Genomic DNA, 27,646 nt, shown 5'->3' with positions numbered 1-27,646 from the left:
AGCAGTGGAAGAGTTAGTTAGGGAGAGCTTCCTGGAAGAAGTGACACCTGAGCTGGATTGGGCTAAACAAAGGATGCCAAGAAAGCCGATGAAAGCGGAAAGAAGAGTGAGTGAAGGATGCTACCTGCGTCCCGTACCTGTTAGATGCTGTCTAAATCCTGGATGCTCTTTTCTACTCAGAGCAGGTAGAACTTCTGGGCCATACCTTAGATCATGGCATCCTCAACTCAACAGTCCTTATTTTTTTTGGTGACAACTCTTCTGTAACACCTTATTACTGTTTTGAAATAAAATTAAGAAATATGGATAATATAACTTCCCTGCATACATATGTTATAATTCAGTGCGCTAGCTTACCTGTAATGTAAGGAAAAAAGTGAATGTGAAGCAAAAGAGCATGTGTTCCAACATGTCAGTGCTTGGGCGGGACTTCAGGGAAGGTAAGTTATCAGAGAGCCCAGGTGTGCGCCATTGCAGCCTCAAATGCCACCAGCCTCAGGTCAAGCCTCACCTCCCCACCACCCAATCCCATAAAATTCCAAAGCGCGCTCATTCCTCATTTACATGGTTGTGGCACGCTGCTCCTGGAAATTCAGCGGCTGTTACAACTGTGCATCTGTGTAAAGCACAGCTCGGCTCTAGGCTCAGATAATTACACACAGGCTTTCATCTGCCTGAATGTCCAGTGGGGCCATCTTCCTTGAGCAAGGCTCCGAGTGCGTGGCAGGACATCTCCTGTCCGCGGCCCCCGCCGGCAGTCGTTATGACAACCAGAAAAAGGCTCCCATAAATTTTCAAATTTCCCGCTAAGTTTCACTGCCTCAGAGGATTCAGCTCGGAAGTCTGGGCTCTTCCTGTGGTCTGGGGACTTGGAAACAGGCAGCGGTGATTCCTTTCGGAGTCTCACTGCCTTATCCACGCCAGCGTCTCTGGCCATGATCTTTGTTGATGACTTCGGCTCGGCAAGGTGATTTAACACCGGAAATGGATGTCACTGACTGAGTCCTGGAGAAGGGGTATTTAATTTCCATTAAGACATGAATGCCGTCTGCCCCTGGGATTCTCTTCTTGGTCATAGCTCCATCTGAACTGCTCCTTTAAGGAACAACCAGATTATTCCATCATTTTCGCTTTACCTTTTGCTTTCCTTTTCCACAGTGGTTGTCTCCATTGCCCTTGTTGTGCTCCCTTATTACTCGGGGCAAACGCCCAGAGTTGATGAAGCAGACTCCAAGGGGTCCTTAATGAAGATGAGACTGTCGTCTAGAAAATCCCTTCTGTTATGATCTTTTTTTTTTTTTTTTTTTTTTGCTTTTTAGGGAAGTCACTACTTTGTTGTTATTTAAAAAAAAAAAAAGAAAGAAAGGAAAGAAACAAACAGCTGGTGTTTAACGACTCCGTCAGACCCAATTATAAAACATCAACTACTTGCTTTGATTTGTGTGTGTCCATGGCATGGATGTACTTAAAAACGTTCGGCTCTGCCAGAACTTCTTTTGGCTTTGTTTACGTTTATCTTTTAAACGTTGAAGACTATTGGTGGCACCTCACCAAGGTTATAACCCCTTTATAATCATTAATTTTTAATCTGCAAAAGAGTCTTGGAGGCAGCAAGGCTCATCTATATTTACTTGGATGCTCAAATGAAAATAATACAGGACGCAAGCATTGGCTAAAATAACCCAGGGAAGCCCTGTCAAAGGTTAGGAATGCGATATCTTTCTGCTTCCAAAAGCAGCAGCCCTTTATTTAAGATGTTTTTCCATTTAATTTAATTATCCTTGAACTTCCTGTTGAAGGTTTTGAAAAATATATGTTAGAGGCAGGGGTGGTGGAGTGGGACTGCTGCATTTATGAGTTTGGGCCTTTATTAAGTGTGCCTTTGGACCCCGATGGTTTATATTGTGAAATCCCCATTGTCTATTTTTAAGGAGACTTTGTTTCGATGTTTGCCCAATTGAGTTTTCAATCATCTCTGCATAGTTTTTCTCAGATTTCTAATAAAAACACAACGCTATATAAGAAGTCAGAGACTGGCCGTTTCATATCTTTTTGTTTGTTTGTTTGTTTAAGATTTACAGATATTAATGATTCCTCTGGAAAACTAGACTTCAGCCGCCTTTCTCCATCGAAAAATGACTACTGGGCCATGCTGGCTTACAACCGGTCCAAACTCTGTAACATCCTCTTCTCCAGCGAACTCCACCGCCGCCTGTCCCCGCGTGGGGTCACGTCGAACGCGGTGCACCCCGGGAACATGATGTACTCCTCCCTGCATCGAGGCTGGTGGGTGTACACGCTGCTCTTCACCTTGGCCAGACCCTTCACCAAGTCCATGGTAAGTGAACTGCCGCCGCAGACACCTCCAGTGCGCCTTTACGGAAAGGGTCCTAGAGAAACCCAGGCACACGTGCTTTCTGCGCCTCTCACCTCTTGTGAGGATGAGTCTGGTTTTGATCATCACAGCATCAGGCTTTAGGGCTCTTGGACACATTTCAGTGGGCTTTAGATTGCACCTGTTTCTCTAGAGGTGTCTTGGAGGGCCAGAGAGAAGATGCGCTCTTTCAGTATTGTGTTAATATGTGGCTGAACGTCTTCATGGAGATGATCTGTTTGCTTTCGATGTGATTTTTTTTTGGTTCAGTAAGCACAGTCCTTCAAAACTGTGTTTTGTGTTAGTAGGTGAATGACATGGATTCATGCCTTTTGAATTATTAGCAGATGTGATTCCTTTGTTTCCATTGAGAATCTGTATCTGTTGTTCTAAATTCTTCTTTTAATGGGTGTAAACCTTTCCTGGAGAATCCTTTTGTTGGGCTACAGGTGCACTTTATTCTTTACTTCTCCAAAGGTAAGTCCTTTTGGGTGAATCACACGACTGTGGTTAGATTTGGACATGTTCGCAAAGGTAAGTGTGAAGTTCTTTCTGTTTTTGATGGTCCTGTAACAACTGTATCTGGAAACTTCTTCCCTGAAAGAAGTTTGAGGAGGAAGTCATTAGAATGAAGAATGCACATTTTTATACAACATATTTGGTTTATGGTACTTTTCTAAAACACAGGCCTTTAAAAAATGTTTTCCTATTTAGTGGACACCAGTGTTCCAGTTAAGCAAACCTACCATGTAATCCTCAGAAACACCTTGGCTTTTAGGAGTAACAAAAGTCAAGTCATTGACCTCTGATGTTCTGGGCAAATGATCCCATAGCCTCTGAATACAGTCTGCTGCCTTCTCCTGCAGCCCTTCCCACCCACCCTCATTGAGCTTCATGTTTGTGGATGGCTTTTAAAACTGCAAGGAAAATCTTTTGACCTGCCTAGGAGAAAGTAAGTGCGTGCTTTTTTAATCTTCATCAACCAGATGGTTGTTATGCAAAGCAAATAGACTTAATCCAAGAGGTGACTACTTAAAGAAAAGAAGAAGTGGGAGAGTCTCTGGAGAGCAGTTCTCCAAGGCCAAGGCCGGTGGAAAATGAGAAAGCGTGTGTGTCCCAGGATTCTGAAGCTTCCCCATCGGCAGACTGTCCATGATTGCGTGAGAGTAGGTTCTCCACGAGGACATCTTTGACCATGATTTCCGCTCGTTGTCTTAAGTTAGGTCCTTCAGTAGAGATGATAAGGGAGAATATGGGCCTGGACTGGTGTCAGTGCCATTGACAGTACCATGGATGAGTTGTTCAAGTTTATGCAGGGGGTGAGGAGTGGACAGCATCCTTTCTCATTTTCTGCTGGCCCTGTACCTTCAAGACCAACAGCCCAATCATCGCGGGGCTGTGACTACAAGGACTGTGATGGCGGGTGGTGAAACCATGTCCCCATTGGGTGTGGTCTCCCGTGGATGAGGGCTTGTTGATGGAAAATGGTAGCCACTCTTACTCTGCGATGGGACCACAGGGCTTAAAAACCCTGCACAAGGGCAGGTGGGAAGGAAGAAGAAGACTAGTTCTGGGAAAGTAAAAGGTGGAGTGAATGGTTGTTTCTTGGGGAGGGGATCATTGTCTAATAGTTAACATGAACACAGCACATAAACGTGTTTAGCCGAGTCAGGCTGGATTGTCTGCTCCTTGGACGTAACGAGGATTTCTGAAAGCGCCAGCAAATTATGTCAGGCAGGCAACTGAGTTGGGATCACAGAATATTGCTGTTTGGCTGGTAACTATAGTCGGGACTCAAGCCAACGGGAAGACAAGAGCGTGGAGTTGGAAACTGAGACAGGAGTGTCACCATACAGCTGGGCAGCGCAGGAAGTTAGGAGAAGCTCCCCACTGAATGTGCACCACACCGGGATCTGGTCTCGGTGGTGCCCGATGCCCAGCCTCAGTGGCTCTTTCCTCCTCCTTCACCAGCCGGTGTACAGAGGCTTCGGCCACCCCCCAGCCTGGTCCCCAGTGCTCGCAGCGGGAAAGTGCCCGCTGGGAGCAGTCGTGGGCAACATATAAAACAAGACCTGCTGGCTGTGGCCCTGGGTGAGAGGGGGGTTGGGAAAATGAGCAGATAACCCTTGAGAAGGTTTAGAGAAAAGTGGAGACGTCACCAAAAGACCCCCCAGATTTGGTTAAGTTGTACTGGCAGTGGTGGAATGTTCCATAAAAGGGCAGGGGACGTAAACCCTTAGCCTGTGTTAGAAAATTGGACATGACTTCCTGGTGGTGGCAAGTGTGAGAAGGCTGCTGCCTGGGACAGTGGACCTACTGACTCTCTTGCTTAGGATCCTGATGGTCAAGCCCCAGCTCTTACCCTTGGAGTTGGGAGAGCTTGGGCAAGACACTTGACCCTTCTGCGCTTGTTCCCTCGTAACCAAAATGGTGATAAAGGTTGGCATGAGGATTGACAGTAATGGATTCACGGTGTGTCATATCTTTATACATTTAGGTATTTGGTGGGGTTTCTTAGACCCCAGAGTTCCGTACGACTGAGGTTCGTAAAGAGATGGAACGGGAGCCCTGGACTTGTCAAACGCACGGCTAGTCACTTCTCTTTGACGAAAATGTAGAACTCTGTATGTGGGACAGAACTCTGTACCAGTATAGACCTGGGGTCTACTGTTTCACTGGTAGGACAGACTGAACTACAGATCCAGCCTCATGTTCTGTCCTTCCATACAGGGCTTGGCATTGCTTCCATCGCGACAAGACATTGTTTTGTGGATGAAGGGCGCACTTCTGCCATTTTAATGCAAACATGTTTTTGGACCTAAGCCATGTGGTTGCATCCCCATTCCCACCCCGGGTAGGAGTTGGATCCTAAATGCTCATGGAGAACCTGAGCATAGATTCAGGGTTCCCGTCTCCCAATGGCTAGTGTTCTGTTTGTGCTTCATCTTTGCCCTTTCTGCCTTGCACTTCAGACAAAGCCTTTTCCTTTTGACCTGAGGGCTGCTGGAGTGTGCATTCCATCGCGCAAGGTCAAGGAAACTAGAAACACAGCCAGCCTTGTGCCCGGGAGCCCTGCCTGCCTTCTCCACTGTAGCCGGCTCCCTGGGGTATTAAACAGCAGTATTCTAATATAAACGTCCCTTTTTTATTTGCTGTGACTTGCTGTGACTGCGGTGATTTTAGTTACCGTAATTAGGTCACCCTTCGTGGAGTCAGGCTATTTTAAGTGCCTCTTTAAGGAATATTGTGGCAGATCAGTAATTTTACAATTGGATATTCTTGTGCAACTTTATTAAATGTAATCTGTCTTTTAAATGTTGCCCTTTTACAGTTATACATTCCTAATTGTTGCTGTAAATGCATTATCACTTTGAAATTAATTAATTTTTCCATTTTGCCCGCCTGCAGTATAATAATCACTAATGAGAAACTCTTAGGGATTAATTCTCAGCACAGTGACCCCTACTGGTGGAGCCGTGTCTCTGACACTTCTTCCTCTTGTGGTACAGAGGTCAGGACAGCTATATGGGGGTTTCGGAGGGAAAAGCGTTTTTCCCTCTTCCCTCCAATTTATAATAAAATTAAAGTAATAGCTAAAAATGGGAATAGGATTGTCTCAAGTATTGTTTTAAAAATGATGCAGGGTTCCTTAGCTGCTTGTGCAACATCTTCAAGGAAAAACTAAACTTTGCTGGAAGCTTTCTAGTTATGAAGTGACATCCATCTTACGTGTGTCATTTGCTTATTTTCCCATCTCTCTAGCTTGCTTTTTATTTAAATACTCTAAAATTACATTTTACATATTGATGCACTAATGTATATTGTATGTTAGCGTATGTAACATATTCATACATACGTATTACCCTCTGGGGCTTATTTCACAAAATCAGGCATATTGTATTATCTGGTGATCTGTGAGATTTTTAAAGGTGGGTCTGTCTATTTGCTATGGTTGCCATACCCCCAAGTAAGATGCAGCTTGGCAGGTAAGGCCAGGCATTGTGGTGCTTTACGTATCAGCATATATGTCTTCATTTATTGCTTACAGCAGTTTGACGTTAGAATCACTCCCCTTATTTTGCAGTTAAAACGCATAGGGAACTTAGCCAACTTGTTCAAGAAAATGAAATATCAGCTGGCAGACCCTCTGCCAGCTACTTGTCCAAGTTCATTTTCTTTGTCAAATATACCACCGCCGCTGCCACATAGATTCAGTCCTGTGGTTGTGTCTCCTTTTTAAACTGTTTGAAAGCACCTTCATGAAATGAACCCTCTCCCCGTTTTCTCCCCCACATACGCTTGAAGTGCTGGTAAACAACGTCTTAGCTCAAGTTCCTAGGTCCACGCCAGCCTTTTGCTATCAGTATGTAAATTTGAAGCTGAGCCCCCTCACGTGCCTCTTAGCGTGTTTTGTGCAACCAGATGTTTGCGATGGCAGGTAACGGTAGAAAGAGTATCATGTGTTAGGGTAGCAAGAGCTTAGCAGATGTTTTAGGGAACCGCGTTTTCAAATCGTTTTACATTAAAAAAAAAAAATAACAACGGCTCAAGTTTGTCGAACTTCTGAAACGATTGGGTTACGTTTCCTGGGGCCGCGCAAAGCCAGTCACTGTGCTGAGTTTTAACAGATGCGCAGCTACCCTGCTAATGGATGGGCCTGCGATGCTGGTTCTGTTGCAAAGTTATAAATTATAGCTAGAAAAAGCACACGGTGTCGTTCTTCTAACCTTCGGGAAAGCCAAGCCTGGTAATTCTGCCCTTGAATAACCCGCTGCAGGGTGATTTATAGTTGTACAATTTAAAACATAATGAAGGAGATAATAGATGTTGATTTGTTCTTTAAATTAGTATTTTAGAAAAATACTCCCCCCCACCCCTCCCCATGAAATACCTGCAGCTGACTACACTCTGGATACTATCAAGGACAAAACTCCCTGTCTGAATCTTTATTGTTACATTGGAGTAGAAAAGCGGGGGCCTTTTTCTGCGTTGGGAGGAGGAAATAGAATTTTCAAAGTGGAAATTTCAGCATATTCTTCACTGATCTAAATATTTTGAGACTCCTGAGTGAGGGTTGAATTCTTTGGCTGCCTTGCCCTTGCCAGGCCAGATATGTTAGAAAACCAGACTCCTAGGACCTCTCTGTGGTTGGGCCACACGTGGGCTTTTCTGCAAACCCCGCCCCCCCGCCTCCACGGTGGCTTCTTCCCCTCGCCGAAGCCACATCCCCGCAGCCTCAAACATTCTTGTTACTTTCCAGGATTATCATTAGCATTGGTTTTATTCATCATCTCTCAATTCTGTCCGGAGCTTTAAGGTTTGCAGTGTTTGCCCAATTTGAAGTCTAAGGGATATGGTGGAATGAAAAAGAGCATAGGATTTAGAATCATTAGGCATGTGTTCACAATTCAGGTTTCCCCTCTTTCTTTTAGTTGTATAATTTTGAAACGATTCACCCTCTCTCAGGCTCATTTTCTATCATCAGTTTAGATGTTTTGGACTGGGACTCAACACCCAGTTAAAAGTGGTTGGCGTATCAGAGGTTTGTTTTTCTCATATATCCAGAAGTCCGTAGGCAGCCAGGGGCTTCTTTAGCTAATATTTAGGCAGCTCCGCTGTGATTGTCTTGGCTTTTTCCTCATGATTATAAGACGGCTGCAGCAACACCAACCGTTGCATCCTGTGTGATAAACTCTGAAGTAAGGGTGAGAGGGATGAGGCCCCTCTTTGCATGCCTTCCTCCTTTATCAAGGAGGAGAACATTCTGTCTCAAAACTGTCCTCCCTCGTAGACTTCTCAGCTCCCACTGGCCAGGATTGAGCCACCCGTCCAGATCCTGGGTACAAGGGAGGCTGGAAGAGTGCATATTGGCATTTTGTGTTTCCGGGGTGGGAGGCAAGATCTGATGGCAAGGAAAAAGGGTAGGATAATGGCTTTTGAGCAGGCCCTATTGAACAGGTGTACATAGAGCTTGCTCATCTGTCTAATGGGAATGCTGTCTATGTTATAGGGTCATTGTGAAAGCAAGTACGAATTAAATGGGAGGCACCTGGCCTCATCTGGTCCCCTTCCACTCACCCAGCTTTACCTCAAGCCACTTCTGGCACCATTCTCCTTCCTTCTCCAGGTTGCTGAAGTGCACTGCCCTTCAGTCTAGAACACACCTTTCCCTCCCTGCTTAGTTACTTTCTGCTCATCCTTCAAAACTCAACGCAAACATCACACTTCAAGGAAGCCTCCTTAGATGAAGCCTTGGTCAGGACCCTCCATTCTGTGCTCTCATAAGAGTCAGTGCTTATCGTGTGATACTGTCTGACGTGTCATAACGCTCCATCTATATGTGCCGGGGAATGAATGAAGGACCCCAGAATTTGTCCTTCGTAACGTTTAACAGAAATGCAATTTAGAGAAACAACTCCCATAGTTTTGTGTTTACTGTCCGTCTTGAAAGTGCTGTTTTTGCCTTCACACTGCTGTATCCCTGGTCCATAAGGTACGTGCTCAGTAAATACTTGTAAATAAATAAACGAAAGACAGTTAGGTGCTTAATGAAGGACAATCTTGAATCCATCCTTTTTCATGAGTCTCTCTGAGGTGGGCAGGGGATTGCAGTTCAGAATGTGTAGGTACAGAAGCGGATGAGGCTAGGGGGACCCCCTGCCCCCAGAGTCACACAGCTGGTCCATGGGGTCAGCCCCCCGCCCCTGAACCCCTGGTCAGGGGAGACACGAGGGATCCACCCAGTGGTGAGAGTATGGAGAGAAGATGCGTAAGGAGAACAGCAAGGCGTGGGAAAGAAACACTTCAGAGCCGGGCAGCTCTCAGATCCAACCCCAGCTCCGTCCCACGCTAACTCTCGGGCACATTTCAGACCCTGGCTAGCATCCGTGTGTATGGGCTCGTGTTGAGAATTGAACGGGACCATGAATGTGTAGCATCCATGTGCTGGGTGTTCAGTAAACACTCACTGGCGTTGCTCTCGTTGACATGCGTCGAGAGTGGAAGATCATGAGTGTATAGCATTCAGAGTAGGCTAGCTGTGCAGTAGACATGTTTTTATCATCATCATTTTTTCAAACAAGGAAAGGGCTGTGTTACTTCCCGTTGCTTGCAAATACCCATTCCCCTAATGACAGCCCCGTGTCTGTCACAGAAGATCTAATTTTCCCTGTGAATATTAGGCATGAAAAAACCATATACAGCCCCGAGGAAGAGCTGGACAACATACGGAATGGGGACCAGGCCTGGACCCACAGTGCATAACGTAAGCCCTCCTGGCGGCCTGTGTGAGTACCCCTTAGCTTTGAGGAAGGAGTCCCCCTTTCTCGTTGGAAACAAAGAGGAGGAGGAAAGTATGCTTGGCTTTGTGAGGCCAGGGCTCTTCATGGCTGTATTTTTCTCTGCCTTGCCTTTCTGTGTTTTAAGTCTGGTTGGGCCTTTGTTCCCGAATGAGTGCCTGAGAGGGGGAAAGAAATGACTCTCTGGCCTTAATACGTGTGACAAATTTTTTAATGAACACTTAACCGAGATTTGAAATTCCCCTAGTTTTATCTTCCGCGTTTCCTTTTCTTCTGCGTCCCCGCTGGCTCTCGGGTAATGCATTGCCTCTTTTTAACTCTCTTCCTAGCTCTTTTTATTACTTTTAAGTTGGTGGAGCCTTCTTTGATCCTCCCCCTCCAGTTTCCTTTTCTCCAATTTCATACTTCTTTCCAATGATTTTTGGCTGCCGCACAGTTTCGATATTGGAGGCCAGCACGGTTAAACACATGCCAGGAGTTGGTGTTGCCCTGCGATGATGTTTCTGAGACGTTTCTTCTGTGAACATTGATTTTCTTATAACTCACCGGACATGTTGATTTTTCCTCGTGAGGCGGAAGGTAGTGTTTTTCCAGCGGCAATAGGAGAACTCGAATCTGGGGTTCCGCATTGTTCAGAAGCTGAAATCCACACCCTCCCCTTCTTACTACACTGAGATGAACGAATACATTGAACATCAGTGCAAGATGTCTTCTCATCTTCCCTGAGGACCTACTAAGTGCCAGGCTCCACGCTCGTGGGTTTACATCTTTGTATCTTGTCTTTCTGAATGTAGTTTTAGAGTTTGCTGTAACCAAGCAATTGTGTGTGTCTGAGCAAGTCATATCCCCTTTCTGGGCCTCCATGTTCCTATCTGTAAAATGAGTCCTTTAACCAAGATTAGTTGTCCCATGGGTTTTGGATTTTACAGTGTAATTTGAAAGGAAATTTTTCAAAAAGGAGACTAGTGCAGGCTCATATGCTTTACTCTGAAAACTCTGGATGAAAGACAAACCCACCACCATAGACTGTCACCATAATTTTGTAAAAGAATAGACGTTGAAATGCCAGAAACTGTAGGCAGGACATGATGGTGGGACAGAAAGCAGCCCTTTCAGTTGAGTACATTCGACTTCAGGGAAAACCATTTCATTGCTCCCTTGGCCATTGTTCTCAGTATTGAAAATGTTGGGCTTACCCTTGGGAATGACCGGCCTAGAAGATTCCAAAGGTACTGTTTCAGCTGCAGAATTCTCCTGTGCCTCTTTTAGATCCCAGGTTCCAAACTTTCAGCAGCTCTTACTGCACCGCAGTTGACTTGTGAGCATGGAGCATGCGGGGATACGGTTTGTGAAACGCAGACCTATCCAGCCTCGCCAGAGTCGGGAGAAGGAGAGTGAAGCAGTAGAGGGTCGAGTCAGGGCGGACGCTGATCCAACACATCAGAGTGTTTTTCCTCATAAGCAGCTATTTCAGCCTGTGCCCTTTTGTGACACCCTTTCTGCTTATCTCCCAGTTTCTGTGGGTCTGGAACCCGGCCTCTCTGCTTCAGGGTCAACCTGTGAGTTGCAGTCAAGGTGTCAGCCCAGCTGTCGCCGTTTCAAGGCTCAGCTGGGGAAGGGCCCACTTCCAAGCTTGTGGGCCTGTTGGCAGGGTTCAGTTCTTTATGGCCTAGAATACTGAGGACTTTGTTTCCTCTCTGCCTTTTAGCCGTGGGCCTCTCTCTCGGTTCTTTGGAGTCACAGCCCTGTATAACCAAACTCCAGAAGGGATATCTCATAACTTTAGTCCATTCTGTTTGGTAGAAGGAAATCAGTGGGTGTGATCCACATTCACAGGGAGAGGATCTCACAGTGGTGTCAGTACCAGGAAACATGGGAGCATAGCGGCTTAGAGGCTGCCTACCACACTTTTCAAATTCAGTTTTATTTAGTCTTTTGTGTGCGTGTGTGTGTGTGTGTGTGTGTGTGTGTGTGTGTGTGCGCCTTTCGGTAAGCTGTCTGGTGGCAGATTTACTCATAGGTCTTGCCGGTTCTTGGCCTTAAGCCATAGCATTCGTTATTGATGCCTGTGTCTTTGCCTTGTTGTTCTCCTGTTTCATCCTTTCTGCATTCTTGTCTTTCCTCTTTCTGGGCTGAGAGGTGCCAGATGCAACCGTTGAAAAAAAATACACGGCTGTTTATGCATTTTTGTCTCATGAAGAGAATAAAGAAACGTATGGATTGTGTTTCCTCAAGTCAGGTATTTGTTTTCATGCTGTTTGAGAGGGGGCCGTGTTCACGAGTGGCCCACATTTTCTCTCTAAAGAAACACCTATTGCCGAATTTTGAGTTTCAAAAATTGTCCAGAGATCCTGGACTTCTTTTTTTTTTTTAAGCCATAAAGGTAGATAAGGCTCACCAATCATTTCAAATCCCACGTGGAATATTATTCTTATTCCAGACTCTGTATTTTTGTCGTTGTTGTAGTTTTGGGATCTGTTTTTAAGTAGGAATCTAAGAAGGAAAGAAAAACAACTAGTATTTTGCTGTTTTCGGAAAAAAAAGAGATTGATTTTGAACACTGCAGTTTGGTTTTCACGTTACAAAGCCACTCCTGTTAAGATGTACAATATGTGAAATGTCTTATTTAGTAATATTCTAATTTCCCCCGTGAAAGATCGTGCCCTTCTCCCCAGCAGGGGCTTTCTGCTTCTCCATCTCCTACCATGTACAGAATCTGCATCACTTGATACATTTTTTCCTTGGGTTTCATATGATGGGGTCTCTTTAATCATTTACATGTTTGAAAAAAAGAAAGTGAAATATTCTTTATGAAGCCAAAGTAATCCACAGGAGTGCATGGTGTTTGTTCAGCTGGATATCTTATTTATTTGAAGTACTGAGAGAAATCTCTTCTGACTGCTCAAAAAAGGGAAGAATAAACAGTACGAGTGTCCAAGTAATCTGAGCCAGAGAGGCCCTCCTTTCACAGAAAAGTTATAAAAAGTCTATTTGCGAGATCCAAAAAAAATACTGTATATCAACTACTGAGACCTTCCTAATGTTTTCTTAGTATTCTCACTCTTCAGAAGAAAAAAAAAAAAAAAAACCTGTAAAATCTGGGAACTTTAGAATTTGGGGGGATGGTTTAATATTCCTAGGCAGGTGAATGCAGTCAGTCTGTTTTTCCTTCTTAGAACATAACTTCCCTGGCTGCCTTGGGTGTGTGCTGTGTGCCATTTGTCTCTTTGTTGACTCTTTAGAACCATCAAAGACCAAGTAATGGGTAGAATGGCTGAAATCTCAGCATTAACCCTGAGCGCATTTCCTATAAAGAAGGCATTAAGAAGAGGTTTAGAAGTAAAAAAAAAAAAAAAAAAAAAAAAGCAACTTATTTCAAAGAAGTATATCCAGTCGTGAAAATAATATAGATTTCCTGTCTTTTTATTCCCTCTGTTACAAACATTAGAAATGAGCTGGCATATTTCTTGTGGATGAAAAGTAGGGGAACACACCAGATTTCTTTATCCTGAACCTGGAACGGTCTTTTCTCTGCTGCAGTTTGCTTTCGCTTAAACTCAAGCTGGTGCATAACATCTTCCAACGTCGCTTTGTCTCTGTCGACTTTGTATTTGAACCCAGAGCGAAGGTCTTTTCCAGCCAAAGCCAAAGTCAAAAACAAAATTAAAAATTTAGCTTATCTTCGCCAAGTCTACCTGGCATGCCTCCATGTTGGGCTGTGATGTGCAGATTTGACCTGTATTCTGTGCAGGATGGGGGATTGACTGTGAGTTTTCCCTGAATAAGCGTATGTTCTGTAGGCCTCGAGGACAAGGGCAGCTGAGAACAACAGCAGCAGCAGGTCACACCGAGTAGGACTCACCTGTGCCGAGAGCCCTGTTCTGAGCACCTCTCATGTGTCAACACATGACACGGCCCACTCATTCCGTTCCCACAGCCCACTCCCAACAGAACGAGGTGGGTACGGCTGAGAAGAGCATGTTGACCCATTTTGTGAAACAGGAATGCCTTGCCTTGTAGCAGAAAGGCCATGCGTGGGCTTCCAAGTTGAAGAAACCAGGCTCCGAATCCCAGCCCTTCCTCCTGGTGACCCTCGTCATCAGGGGCAAGTCACACTACCTCTCTGGGCCTCGGGTTCTCTTTTTCTCTGTAAAAAGGGGACATAGTTCCCACATCTTTAAAGGATTGTTGGAGGATTAAGGCACAGCTCAACCCTGGGGCACAGTCTAGTTTTCTTTGTATCCTTCCGGTTAATGTGAACTTTCCTGAAATTTAATGATTTCCAAGGACAGGTAGGAAGCTGTTGTCAAAGATCTTTTTCTCTCATTCGGCCTCAAAACATATCAAGCTGCTGCTCCTGAGAAATGCCCTTGAAGTGTGAACTCCAAGCAAGACCCCGGAGCTACCATAATGCCTTCCTCTCGATAACGCAATTATAACATCGTGTATTGTCGGAGCTTCTATTCCAATTCTGTGCTTTATCAAATCATATTAATGCTGATGGTAGCGTATCAACTTCCTCTGGTCTTTAATGACTCTGATACATTTTGTTCACCTTCGTCTGTGCTTGTTCTTTCCCCAAGTCACCTTAAATCCTTTCTTTGGAGCAGGTCAGATAGGAATTAACAAAGTGATTTATTTCAAAGCAGAGGCATATTCCATTGAATCTCTTCATAACACCAGACCAAAAGCAACTTTATCTTGGTCTGTACTTTTGGACATACGTCTGTATTGTCTGTGCTCAGGGAAAGAGATTTCGCAACACCCTTTGAAAAAAGTAAAATTAAAGCAGCCTGTCTTCAGAACTTCGGAAAGTTTTCACCTTTTTCTTTTTACGTTTTTTTCCCACACGATTTACATAATACTAGTTATTGATTGCTATCCAGCAATATGCCAGCTGCCCGGATAGTAAGCTTTTAATCCGATATGGATGTGTTTGTGTATGTGTTTATATCTAATCACAGTTCTCCAGCGTCCTAATAAATATTTATTTATTCCTTTTTTGGTCTTTTCCTTTTTATTTCTCGACTTTTCTCTTTCCCCTTTGCCCACTGTTGCTTTCCAGTAAGCTGTTTATATCTTAAAATATATCTTTGTGAGGAACTTATGTATATAGTATTCAGTTACCTGAAGATGGTTTATTAAGACAAGAGGAGCTAGTGATGACAGTGCACGTGGGTGCTAGCAGACGGTAAAGACTCAGTAAGTGGGCTTGTTTGTTATATCATGCAGATAGGCATGTACACTTAGACAGCCTGCTAGTGGGGAGAGGAAGCTAAAGCCAGCAATTTCAGCATACTATTTTCATCCTGAGGCTTTTAAAAAATTCTTCGTTGATGAATAAAACATTTAATCAGACCTATATCAACACTGATCAATTTTTTTCATTGGGGTCCAATACAAGGTGAATTCCATTAAGTCAATTAAATACCTTGATCGAGTTTTTAAACAGTACAATGAGAGTTAAGCGGTTGGTTTTAAAAAAAAAATTTATTTTCATGAAATCCTTTTCACCAGGACCTGTTTTTTTCATATATATTTGTAATGGTTCTTTCAACCAGAAAAATGTTATTCATTTGATAAAAGGCCAATATTCATTTCTTAGCTAATGCCTAAGAAATTCTGCAGCAATTGCACTCCAGTGGAGTCCACTGTAGTGTTTCTCAGTTATTCAGGACTGGTCTCTGAACATGTTGATAATATGATTCTTTCTCAAACTTCCAAAGACTTTGATGACTTTGGGACTCCTGCCTTTTCTGTGCCGTGGCAGGGCGAGCGGTAGATGACAGATCAGGGGATCCTACTGCTGTTTCAGAACAGTGTCTTTCAAACACTTTTTTGGTTATTCCCCAGGTTTTTTATGTTGCAAACCGGTACATACACACTTACGCATATCCATGTAAGTCTGTCTGTGTATAATATGCCTGTATCTGAAACAGAAATTTTACCAAATAGTACTCCAGCTATGGGCAGTGTCCTCTGCTGTTCTTTTTGTTGTATTTCATTTTTTAAAGTGCTCACTGTGACCCATTTTTACCAGCCACTATTGGTTTCACCATGCACTCTATCAAAATCTCCCCTCTGAAAATTTCTGCTCTAAAATTGTTCGGTCTGGTCTCATCTGATAAACGTTCATTGAGTACTGCGTGTGTTGACTTAAGGGGTAGAAAATTCAAAAGAGAGCAAGTCATTTTCCTTGGCCTCTGGGTGCTTATGTTGAAAGGGCTGCAGATGTAAAGAACATTAGGGTGAAAGGAGATGGGGGGCACCACAGGACACACAGTGCTTTTCTGCCTTGGGGGAAGACATGAGAGTCGTCAGATGAAGTTGTAGAATGGACATCTTTACCAAGCATGTAAACACAAAAAGGAGAAAAGACTGCAGCAATGGTAGTGCCGAGTCTAGGACTAGGGACAGAATTTAAGGGGGTGCTACAAAAAAAACCTCAGTAATCGAGATAAGCAACATTTTAGTGCAGTGTTGCCAAAAAATCAAAATCAGTGCGAAAAAATCATGAAGAACAAAGTTTCAAAGTTTAACTCAAGGTAGGATCAGTGTTATAGCAAAGACTGGAGTGTGGTCCAGCCAACGGATTTGGGATTGCACGGTCTCAGATTAAAACTGATGGATGATGGTGGTAAGATGATGACGATGATTGTGATACACAACTTTTGATGTGGTAGCTGAATATGGGAGATAAATGGGCAAGACTACCTGTGGGGTATACACATCTGTGTATGAATTTGCTGAAATGCCCATGTATGCGTGCATGCATAAACAAATAAGGACAGTAAACTATCTGATAGTTAAGTTTTACTTGAGGCGTAACAAAACATTATCCTTTCTTGTCTCTTGTATCTTTTTTAAAGCAGTTGTGTTAAATTCTTGCTTGAGGATATCTGATAGAGGTAGTATGGGACTATATACATTTTTTTTTCTTGATTTTATTTATTTATTTATTTTTGGCTGCATTGGGTCTTCATTGCTGCACAGGGGCTTTCTCTAGTTGCGGTGAGCAGGGGCCACTCTTCATTGCAGTGCACGGGCTTCTCATTGCTGTGGCTTGTCTTTGTTGCAGAGCACAGGCTCTAGGCGCGCGGGCTTCAGTAGTTGTGGCACACTGGCTCAGTCGATGTGGTTCACGGGCTCTAGAGCACAGGCTCAGTAGTTGTGGCGCACGGGCTTCGTTGCTCCGCGGCCTGTGGGATCTTCCTGGACCAGGGATCGAACCCACATCCCCTGCATTGGCAGGCGGATTCTTAACCACTGCGCCACCAGGGAAGTCAATATGGGACTGTATTTTGACATAAAATATTTTTCCTTCAAATAGGTCCATTGTTTATCTCAATAAATAATCCCTAGAATCGTGAGCCTGCGGTCCTCGGAAACATCTAGTTCTGTCTTTTGGGTGATGACAGTTAACGAATGATGTAAGACAGATTTTAGGAAGAGAACATTTAGAACATCCACGTGTGTCCCTTCCCCATACTTTGTATAGAAATTATCATGCCTATTCATGATTTAAATAGCTGTGGCCTGTTAGTGAGTATCAACACTAACAAACCATGTTAACGCGGTTTGAAACATGTAATGCCATTTGCAGTGCCATCGGATGACGGAACTGTCGAGTTAGCACCCGTAGCACTGACCGATCATCCTTGTAAAGAGCTGTTTGCATGGTGAACGGCAAAGATGCACATCCTCTCGTGGGCTGGCAGCGTTTCTGCAAGTGCTGTCTGAAACGATGCCCCTGGAAGGTTGGTGTATCTGATGTTGAAATGCCATATGATGTGTGCCCATCCTGTGATTTTAATCTGCTCTGTGCTTAGTGGAATTGGCATATGTTCACACCGGCTGGTAATGTTCTGCCTGTGTGTGTCTGTCCCCTTTTTGTTTGTTTTGTTACTGTGGGCCTCATTAAAGGCCTTTCCAGGCCCTTCCTCAGGTCTCAGATCATGGCTCTTCTGAAGCAGGATTATCCTGCTTTTTTGCAGCAGAAGTTCTTCTGCAAATATACCATTTCCCCCACCTTGAATAAAACGAAGCAAAGCTTTTTCATTTGGCCCAGATCTGCTGCTTGTTCTCTTGGTCCTTTCAAGGTAATGAGTAATTACAGGCCTTGGGGTACAGAGCTTTACTATGTAAGTGTTGCTTTGTGACTTACACGTTTGTCCTCATCGACTGAGGGTGAATTCCACTAAAGGTAGTGGATGGAAATACAAAAACTCTTTTTCTTGACTTTTTAAAAAATTCACAAATTTTTATTCCCTAAACGCTAAGCTTTCTTTTGGGAAATCTTAATAGCCCTTCTTATGAGAGTCTCTGGTTTGACAGCATTCACGGGGAGCACAGAGGGGGACATATAAACACAACGTGAACTGAGCAGCTTTCGCTGGACTCGGGGACTTTCCTGACTGTCCCTTGTTTCTCGATGAGGAAAGTGAGGAATCCCCCAGAGATGAACTGTGCACAGCTTGATCTGGTCCATCGTGGTCTACAGATTCCATTACAGTATTTATTTCACCCTCTCCCATTCCCTGCCAATCAGTTGCTTTGTTTCATTGGTATAGCATTATTTGACTTAAACGTTTACTTATTTTCTTACCCCACATGTAGAGCATATGTGGTCATTTTAAATTATATCATTATGCAGCATTTAAAAAAATAAACAGAATATAAATCGACTAATTTTTAGCATTAGTAGTAAGGAAGACAGTCTGATATTAAAAATGTATGTGTGTTTATGTGTGTATATACACACAGAAATACATATATATAAGCTCACGTGAGTACCGGCGGATGCCAATAGGTGGCGTTCTGTTTCGCCCGTGTGTGGGCTGGGGTGGAATTAGCTTGTAGAACGTGGGGAAAAAGAACGATGGACTGATTAGTACATCCTTACTGGGCCTTGAGCGGATTAGAAAAACCTTCATTTCCAACAATTTCCGTTCCCCATGTCACCTCGGTATTTAATTTACTTCACTTACATGACTACTTGAAGTTTTCCCAGGTTAGTTGCCCCTGTTAAGTATAACCTGGAGGGATAATATTAGTAAACGAACAGATTATAGTATTTTTAAATGGAGGCCAGCGGGTGACCTTGGAAGAACTGATCCGCCAGCAGCTTGCGTGGTGGGGTGAACTGAGCCGTCTCCGGTGGCTTTTTATGGGGCCCATTTTACTTTCTGCACTTGCATGTGCCGTCGTTAAAGGCTGCTGAGGTTTGCCCAGATATTCTTCTCGTTTAAAGGCAGCTAAGTATTTTACAGTTGTATCGGTAGCTTGTTTACATTCTCAGTCAGCCTGAAGGCCTGCTTGATGTTACAGATGAAACATGGCCAGATTCAGTTTTAGAAACTCAAGAAGTTGTGTATAATGGAATAATGAAACCCATTGGTGCGTGACAGAGCTCCTCTAAACTGATTTTGGACCATCTCAGAACCACCTTTGATTAGCTTGCTCTTATTTTGCCTTTTTTTCTTAATGAATTACCCAAAGTTTAGCCGCATAGGAACTTGGGTGTTGCTCTGATACCCAAGAGATCTTCATGGTTCAGTTCTAGAAGCCGTTTTCTTTTGGAAAGTTTTACCTGTCAGTCTCAGCAATTTCTGTCCATCCAGGACAAAAGTACACAACTCCGGGACCTCTGTCAGGGTTGGTACTGAAGCTCGGGGTGGGGGTGGGGAGGTCATGTGTTGCAGGTAGGGTGGTATAGGCATCCCATAGGCAGATTTCCCATCATTCCAGACGTCTGCCTGCCCCATACACATATTTTATTGACAGACACAGTAGGGGAAGTTCAAGAAAGTGGCATTTAAGAAAGTATTGATACTTCAAGACATAGAGAAATACCTGGTTGTTTCTCTTCATGTACATCCCAAGTCATTTTCTTGCAGTGAGGGACCAGATATCCACGCTGGCTCCCTCCTCTCTCTGGGAATTAATCAAGCGTGGTTGGTGCCTGAACTTGCTCAGCTGCAAACCAGCAACTCCTGGGACTCCAGGCTCACGCGGTGTGCAGAGAGTTAAACACAGGGACCCCCGAGTGTGGAGGTGACACAGAATTCTCATAATGTCAGACTGCGCACTTCCCTGCAAGGTAACCCTGCAGCAGGCGGTGTTTCTCTAGTGCCCATAAACCCAGATCCACACAGCGGCCTGATCCATGGGTGATGGGCATTTTGCTGATGGTTTTAAAAATCAGAGCTAGTTTATTATTACTGTTGTTAGGATATTTTAGGATATTCTTTTACACATGGTATTAGACTGTCGCATTTTCGGCAGGAGATTCACCCTCATTTCTCTGGATGTCACTTTACCCTCTTGACTTGGGCCTCTCCGCTGTCACTTAGCACATTCACTGTGACTTTTGGTGTGAATTCATTCTTAGGTTTCACATGGGGAGCTGGGGTGGGGGTGGGATGTACTTGCAGCAAAGTAGGAATGGAAATCCATCCAGCACAGGTGAGGTGCCGCTCGGTAACCTGAGACAGTAAAAGCTGCCCATGAATTCTCAAGGTAGCCTCTGGAGTCTTCTGTTGGTCTTTAAGAAGCTGGCTTAGAATGGAAGCAGTGAGTCACCAATATCATTGTCATGCTTTTCAATGGGTTCTGGGTAACCGGCTTGTAAACTTGCACCTGCATGCACACTGTTAGCTTATACTCAGTCTCCTTCGTTCCCATATTTAAATTGACGCTTAAGTGTGGGTGACACTATTAGACAGATGAAGTCATTCCTAGAATACTCTGTTTCCCAGAGAGTCCACATGGCTTTCTGTTGAAATCGTATTGGAAACGGCAAGCATATTTTAGGACGGTCCTGTCTGGAGTGTTGTCAGTTGAGTATCCTTTGAGTTGTTTTCTGAGTTACACAGTTGATGTGGGAGGGCAGAGAAGCATTTGTTCAGCGTCAGGCAATGGGCCAGGTACTTCTTATATGTTCTTGCACTTACTTTACTTTCACAGGAAGCTATTGGGTTGTGAATTATTATACCCATTTTACAGATGAGGAAATGGAAGCCTTGAGTGACTGGCCTCAGTCCTGCTGCAAGTAAGCTGCAGAGCTGAGCGTCTGACCCAAACGCATGTGCCCTGCCCTTTGCGTCTTAGTGCTCTGGAAGCACGAGCTCCCCATGTATGCCAAGGCTTCTGTGGGTTCCATCCCTAACCCCAGGGCTGAGCTCGATTTCGTGGGTTTGGTCCTATGGGTCAAGCGTGACATATTGCCAAGGAGCTGGCCTGCTCTTCTGTCCTTTGGGACCATCTGTGGTCAGGAGTAGAACAGAGACACATTGTAAGGATGGGTTCAGTCCTGCCCTTTGACCTGTGTGACCCGAGGCCTGGGAGGAATCGAGGGATGGAGGGGGATTAGTGAGCTGCCGTTTCTGATGGCAACGGGGAGCAGTTTGTACTTTGTCTTTTCCTCAGTTGCTGTCAATTTAACAAGCCGTCTTTCAGTGTACTCTTTCTGGGCCTTTTCTGTCCTTTCCTCTTGGAATACAAGTGCTTCAAGTGCATGGGTTTCTCCAAACCTGCTGGAGAATAGAACAGAGATCGAACTGAACAAGGCATTCTGAAGTTGCCTGTTCCTTCTGTAGAACATTGGCCTGAATAACTCAGGTTTGCAATTTGTCAGAGAGAAAACTGGCATGGCATAGGGCAGACTTGTCCAATGACCTTTTCAAGAACTAAAGAGTAGACTTGATCCGTCTTAAAATATGAACTGCAATGTATTCCGAACCAATCCAGGTGACGTAGCAAGGATTGGACCTTCAAGGTGGAGGGATCCTTGAGCAATTCAGGTGACAGTAAATACTAAATGGATGCTTTATTCCAGTTGAATTTTGAATTTGCTCTATCAGGAAGCATCACCTGTACGTCACTGCAAGTTTGGAAATGTTTTCCTTGGGGAATAATGTGGAGGAAATCGGGCCCCCAGATATCTGTAGGGATATGGGTGTTGCTCATCTTGTTTACCAAATTCTCGCCACATATTTAACCAGCACTGCAGCCCGAGTTTCATACTTCACTAGTAGGCATCCAGCCCGGCGCTGGTGGTTGTCAAACCATCTGGTTGTTGCTGTGTTGTCTTCTGTGTGAGTTTGGTGCTACAAGAAATGTGTAGAATTTCATGTCTGAGAGATGTGTGTGTGTGTGTATACATACACATATATATACACACATGTACACACACACACACACACACACATATACATATATATATAAAACTTGATTAAAGAATTCACTACCCATGGAAAGCCGACCTTAACTTTCACAAATGATTCTTTCAAATCAGAAAGCCTACCTACCAAATCCTAGTTTCCCCTGGGTGTCCTATATTTAACACAGGCCCTCCTAGCATTCTGAGTCACCATGCCCTGCTCTTGTATCGTCATTTATCCAAATGAGGTGCTAATTAGTATGTTTTGAGAAGGTAGAGAATTCTGGGCAGGAGAAACCCATCCAAGTAAGCCAGCTGTGTGTTGCTGGGACTTGATCTCGTGTTACGAAAGACGAAGTAAAGACAAGCCAAACGGGGCTCTTTGCGAGGATCCCCACGTGAGTACACGTCACCCGGCGACGGGCAAGGCAGCCAGGAGCAGCTGTCATTTCAGCGCAAAGCTGTTTGCAAAATCAGAGCCCCTTACAGTCCCCAAACCCTTCCTGGCTCCGCCTGAATCCCTTCCACGTGCCCCGTGTAAAAACACACCTCGAGGAGATCGGACATGCCCTGGGACTGATCCCGTATTTATTATCACCGAGCCCTCCCTTTTTCCATCACGCCTTCGAATTACAGGCTGCAGCAGTTCTTAAGACTCTATTTATTTTAGGGGAGGAAAATGTTTTTCTTTAACCGCAACCTTCATGCAATAGCAATTGCTGGCAGTTGCCCCAGCATTTAGGGAAATATTGTTGTAAGGCTTTTATGTTCTGTGCTTCAGTCAGCCAGAGCCAGCAGCATCCCCACAGAAGGACCCTCAACAGACCACTTTTAGCATTTTGCTACAATTAAACTCCTCTGGTTTTAGCCCTCAGGCAATTTAGTACCTTTTTACATATGCACATTATGAACTTTTGACCAGGGTCTAACAGTCATATATTAGAGTGCCGTTCTTGAAAGCAGGCTTAACAAGTTCCTCTGAGTATTGCACTTGGAGCCAGTTGTGGAAAAGGTAATTGAAGCAACTTGCAGCGAGACCATTCAGAATCTCAGCGACGATCCTGAGTCTCTCTCTCTCTGTCTCTCTGTCTTGCTCGCTCTCCTTTTTTTTTTTTTTCCTTTCTGCTTGTTTCCTCTGGAAGCTGGTAGCAAGAGCTTTCAAAGTCTGTGATTGATCTTTTATTCAGTAGCTAACGAGGGCTGTGATTCTATTAGCGCGCTACAAGGCAAGAGAACAGTGATTTAATGAAGTGTCTGGTGAGCCGGCCATAGATTTATCCCGTTGTCACTAATTTGCAGGGCCTTGGTGAGCATAGAGGAAGCTGCGCTCGCACCGCTATTAAGCAGGTATTTCCTTAGTAAATTGTTGTAAGGTCAGGTACAGTTATCTCAGCCCAGGCAAGGCCTCCCGTCTTCAGCGTCTGCAGATGACAGCCTCCGTGCTGAGCGCTCACTGGAGTGGAACCGGGAGATCAGAGGTCCGTCTGCAAGTCGCCCTGAGCGGAGACAGGAGCAGATGAACTGCCAGGCAGGAGTAATAGAGTCATAATTGGTGATTAGAACTGGAAAGGTACAATAACATCTCAATACAAACTGGCGTATGTTATAGTTACTGTCAGTTGTTGTAAACTCACCCCGCCGCCTGGACCAGTTATGTTTCCCCTTGATTAGCTCTGAGGATCCAGGCAGAGGCCACACCGAGAGCATCCAAACTGTGACTGCGGCCCCGAGTCTCGCCCCGTCCCAGCCGTTTTCTCTCGGGCCCCAGCGCGTGTCCCCCTTGGAAGGCACCACGGCAACCCTTACCCACCGCCCTGGGAGAACCGGGATTCCATAAGTGGCCTTGGATGTCCCCTCTTCCCAGGTGCAGTGACATTTATACACACTGGCTTGGAGGCTTGTCGAACTTTTGTTGTATTTGCCTTTGCTAAGGGGAGGTATTTGCCCGGTGTCAGATCCATACCCCACTGCAATCCTGTGTTCACTGGAACAGATTTGGTCTTGCAGTGCCAGGAGGAAAACAGGAAAGAAGATAAAGGCGTGGCACCAGGCATTTTGCGCTTGAGATTGACATTTTTAGGACGCGTGGGGCTATTTCAGGTGCAGTGCACCTGGCTGAGGTGCCCTCCCAGGTACGCATGGGTGGTGTCCATCCGTGGGAAAGGCTCCTGAAGAAATTCTTTACAACGCTTCGTGAAATGTCAGGCTGGCTGAAAGGACACCCCTGAGAAGGCAAGGTGTCCGACTGCAGATGTGTACCTGGCTGGAGACTTTTCTATGCTGGGCAGCATGATTATTGTTTAAATTCGAAAAAGAGGACGCTCTCTAGCATTGTCCAGACGTGCCGAGTAGCTGTCCTTATTGATAAGTGTAGGTGACTGGTCATTTGTTTTGTGTCATGTGGGGTCAGACCGGGCAGGATGCCTAGAAGCGAACAGTGAGGGGCGATGATGGGACAGTGTGTACGGACAAGGTTCACACCTGGCGCATAGTAGGTCCTCAACTCTATTTTTTTTTTTTTTCTTTTTTTTGTGGTACGCGGGCCTCTCACTGTTGCGGCCTCTCCCGTTGCGGAGCACAGGCTCCGGACGCGCAGGCTCAGCGGCCGTGGCTCACGGGCCCAGCTGCTCCGCGGCATGTGGGATCTTCCCGGACCGGGGCACGAACCCGTGTTCCCTGCATCGGCAGGCGGACTCCCAACCACTGCGCCACCAGGGAAGCCCCTCAACTCAATTTTGATTCTGCGGTCCTAGAATCTGTTGGGTGGAGTCTTATCATTGGGTTCTTACCCTGATCCCTGAAACTCGGCATTTCTAATGCTTACTTCACCCCCAGGCTGATACGTGTTAGGTTAGTTACGTATGGTCAAATGAAGAGTTTGAAGGAGCATTTTATTATAATGGGGTTCTGTTTGCAGTTGATCATTGGGATGATTACAAAGAGTGAGCCAAACTTCCCAGTTTCCCAGGATGGACCTTTGGGCCTCAGGACAGTCGTGTTCAGTTTGTAATGGTGGTGGAGCTGCCATTTTCATCAGCTTTTTGGTCTGGAGATCACAGCCTAGGACACACAGGCAGTGACCTGTCGTGGAGTCGATGAAGCTGATCAGAGCACACCCATGCCAGCAAAAGCCTGGCCAGGGCTCTGGCTCCTCTATCGCAGACAGATGTGGCGTACAGAATGCTCACAGGTAAGGCTCATTGCTGAGCATTGTGGCGGAGGGGTACACTGGCATGTCTAGTACGAAACAGAATTGAAGAGTAGGGGAGAGAGGGAGAGGAGGTGGTGGGGAGGGATGAGGGGAGCAAGGGAGCGAGCTGGAAGGGGAGGGAGGAAGAGAGTTCATTGAGAGCATAGCCCAGAGTCCCTGGAATCTGGAATCTGTTGCGTGCTCACTGTGTGCTCATGTCTCAATCTCAGTGTCAATCCCCATTCTCTAGGTGATATAGCTGTAGTTCAGAAGCCACGTCAACAGCAAAGCCAGGATCTGAAGCCCGGTCTGTCTGCACTTCCCCTCTATCTGTGAATACAGGAGCACCGCCTGATTTCAGGGGGTCCTGCCCTTTTCTTCCTGGGGAGGCGTCATTTCTCTAAAGGTCTGACAATGGCTGTCCCCCTCCCCCTTTCGTTTCAGGGCAGGCTCCCATTCAGTCCCCTTGTTGGACAGATGGACACTGCAGTCTCCATTCTGATTTGGGGACAAGTATTTGGACCATCAGTAAGGAAAATCAGGGAAAGGAGAAATAGAGTTATAAAAATTCCTGTTTCTTAAATTGATGAATAATCTGAGTTGGAAATCATACTGATTTAGACCTATAAACCACTCAGGCTACTGTGCCGTTTCCCTAAGTGGCCCTGAGGAAAGACTTGTTAAAGAACTAACTATCTGTTTTATCCCATGACCTGAAGCTCAAAGATTGGGGCCATGTCCCTGGGTAATGCACCTTTTCACCAGTAACCACATGGACTCATAGTTTCTTAATTTACCTGCTTTCCAGGAATGCGTTAGTATTTTCCACTTACGTAACCCGTATTGGTAATAAACTCCCCATGTATTTATTAAATAATTTTTTATTGAAGTTGATTTACAACACTGTGTGAGTTTCAAGTGTACAGAAAAGTAATTCAGTTATATATATATATTTTTTTCAGATTATTTTCCATTATAGGTTATTACATGGTATTGAATATTGTTCCCTGTGTTACACAGTAAATCCTTGTTGCTTATCTATTTTATGTGTAGTAATTTGTATCTGTTAATCCCATTCCCCTAAATTATCCCTGCACCCCATAAGCTCCCCATATAAATGCTCCTTCTTAAATAATACCCATCAGCAGTGGGCACCAGTAGTGTCATCAGTTTGTTTTTTAAGTAGCCTATATTTCATGGATTGTTTTTTCTTTTCGAAGAACTGATCTTTAGAATCAGAGTTGCTTTCAGATAGGCTTAACTTATTTTTAAAATAAAAAAGGCTAACACATTAGGCACAAATGATCACATGTGATTCCATGTGTATAAAATATCCAAACGAGCACAGCCATAGAGACCGATTTTGCAGATTTGTGGTTGCCAGGGGCTGGTGGGGAAAGGGATTAGGGAAGGGCTGCTAATGGGTGTGAGGTCTCCTGCTGAGGTGATGATGTTTTAGAACTAAATAGAGGGGGTGGCTGTGCACACTGTGAATGTGCTAAGTGCCCCTGCGTTATACACTGTGACATGGTTAATTTTATGGTAGGTGAATTTCACCTGCATAAGGAACAAGAGAGGGTAACAGATAAGAAAGACATTTTGCCCAATGGGGCGGATTAAGCTGTTTTTGTTTCCTTTTTTCTTTACTTCCGTCTGTGATGAACAGTGCCACCTTTATAGGAGGGAGGAAATGATCAGGCCGTGTGTAATGCCCAGGTAAACAGAGCTCAGGGAACCCGGCCGCGCTCCGTGCGGTGTTACGTGCAGAGCATCGGGGACACGTGCCTGCCTTATCATTTCTCGACCACGCTATTGATCAGTCGTGTGTTTGCCTGTGTTATTAATAATGTATACGTTGAAAAATCTATGTGCATTATCGTCTTTGATCTGGTCATGAATTTCAAAGCCAAAGATTCCATTTGCTTTTTCTTTTTTAATTTTCAAAGAGGGAGAATGGAAATCATTTGGAAACTTTTCTCTCCTCTTTCTGGTGGAGACCTCTGTGTTAATATCGTGTGTATGCATGTGCTTGTGTGTGATGTACATACATATGCAAATATATACACCCATATACACACACACATACACACACACATACATATGTATTTTAAGGAGAGAATTATAAAGCCAACATTTGTTTCAAGCTTACTGTGTTCTAGAGGTGAGGAATATTTGAATACAGGACTTACCTCGTAGATTAAAACAGAAATTAAAGATTTCAGACTAAGGCATCATCAAAGGCTCTCTTTTCATTGTTCTTTAATTGTTTATTGACTTCCAAAAGACTTTTTAGTTTAAACTGACTCTGATGTCTCTAGAATGCTCTTTTGTAAAGTGACTTTGAGAACTCGGGGATAATGTCTTCATTAAGTGGAGAAAAATCTTGGGGAAAAATATCATTGTAACTTGGCTTTCATTAGAGTAGAAAGAGATAAAGCTTTGCTTAATTAAGGTCTCTTTTCCCTCTGTTCAGAATTATAAGGAAAAAGGGGGCTGGAGTGAGTGCTGATAAAAGGTTGAAATAGGCATAGCACTGAAAGTTATTTCCTCCCTTTCTTTGAATGTAGAAGAATATATTTCGTATAACTTTATGAACAGTATTGGAATATTCTAAGCCCCCGTCT

At 44.5% G+C, this 27,646-nt stretch overlaps 1 protein-coding gene across 1 annotated transcript in view; it reads left to right on the top strand.

Annotated features, from left to right (window-relative positions):
- Window positions 1–27,646, top strand: part of WWOX (WW domain containing oxidoreductase) — a 973,003-nt gene that overhangs the window by 284,654 nt on the left and 660,703 nt on the right. Inside the window, exon 8 of the mRNA XM_079906570.1 lies at window positions 2,074–2,338. Within this exon, the coding sequence (XP_079762696.1) occupies window positions 2,074–2,338 (265 nt within the window). The remainder of the gene's footprint in view (window positions 1–2,073; window positions 2,339–27,646) is intronic.

The sequence above is a fragment of the Stenella coeruleoalba genome, assembly GCF_951394435.1.
Source record: "Stenella coeruleoalba genome assembly, chromosome: 20".
In the NCBI taxonomy this organism is placed as follows: domain Eukaryota; kingdom Metazoa; phylum Chordata; class Mammalia; order Artiodactyla; family Delphinidae; genus Stenella; species Stenella coeruleoalba.
The sequence above is the reverse complement of the archived record's forward strand: the minus strand, read 5'-3'. Positions and strand labels throughout refer to the sequence as shown.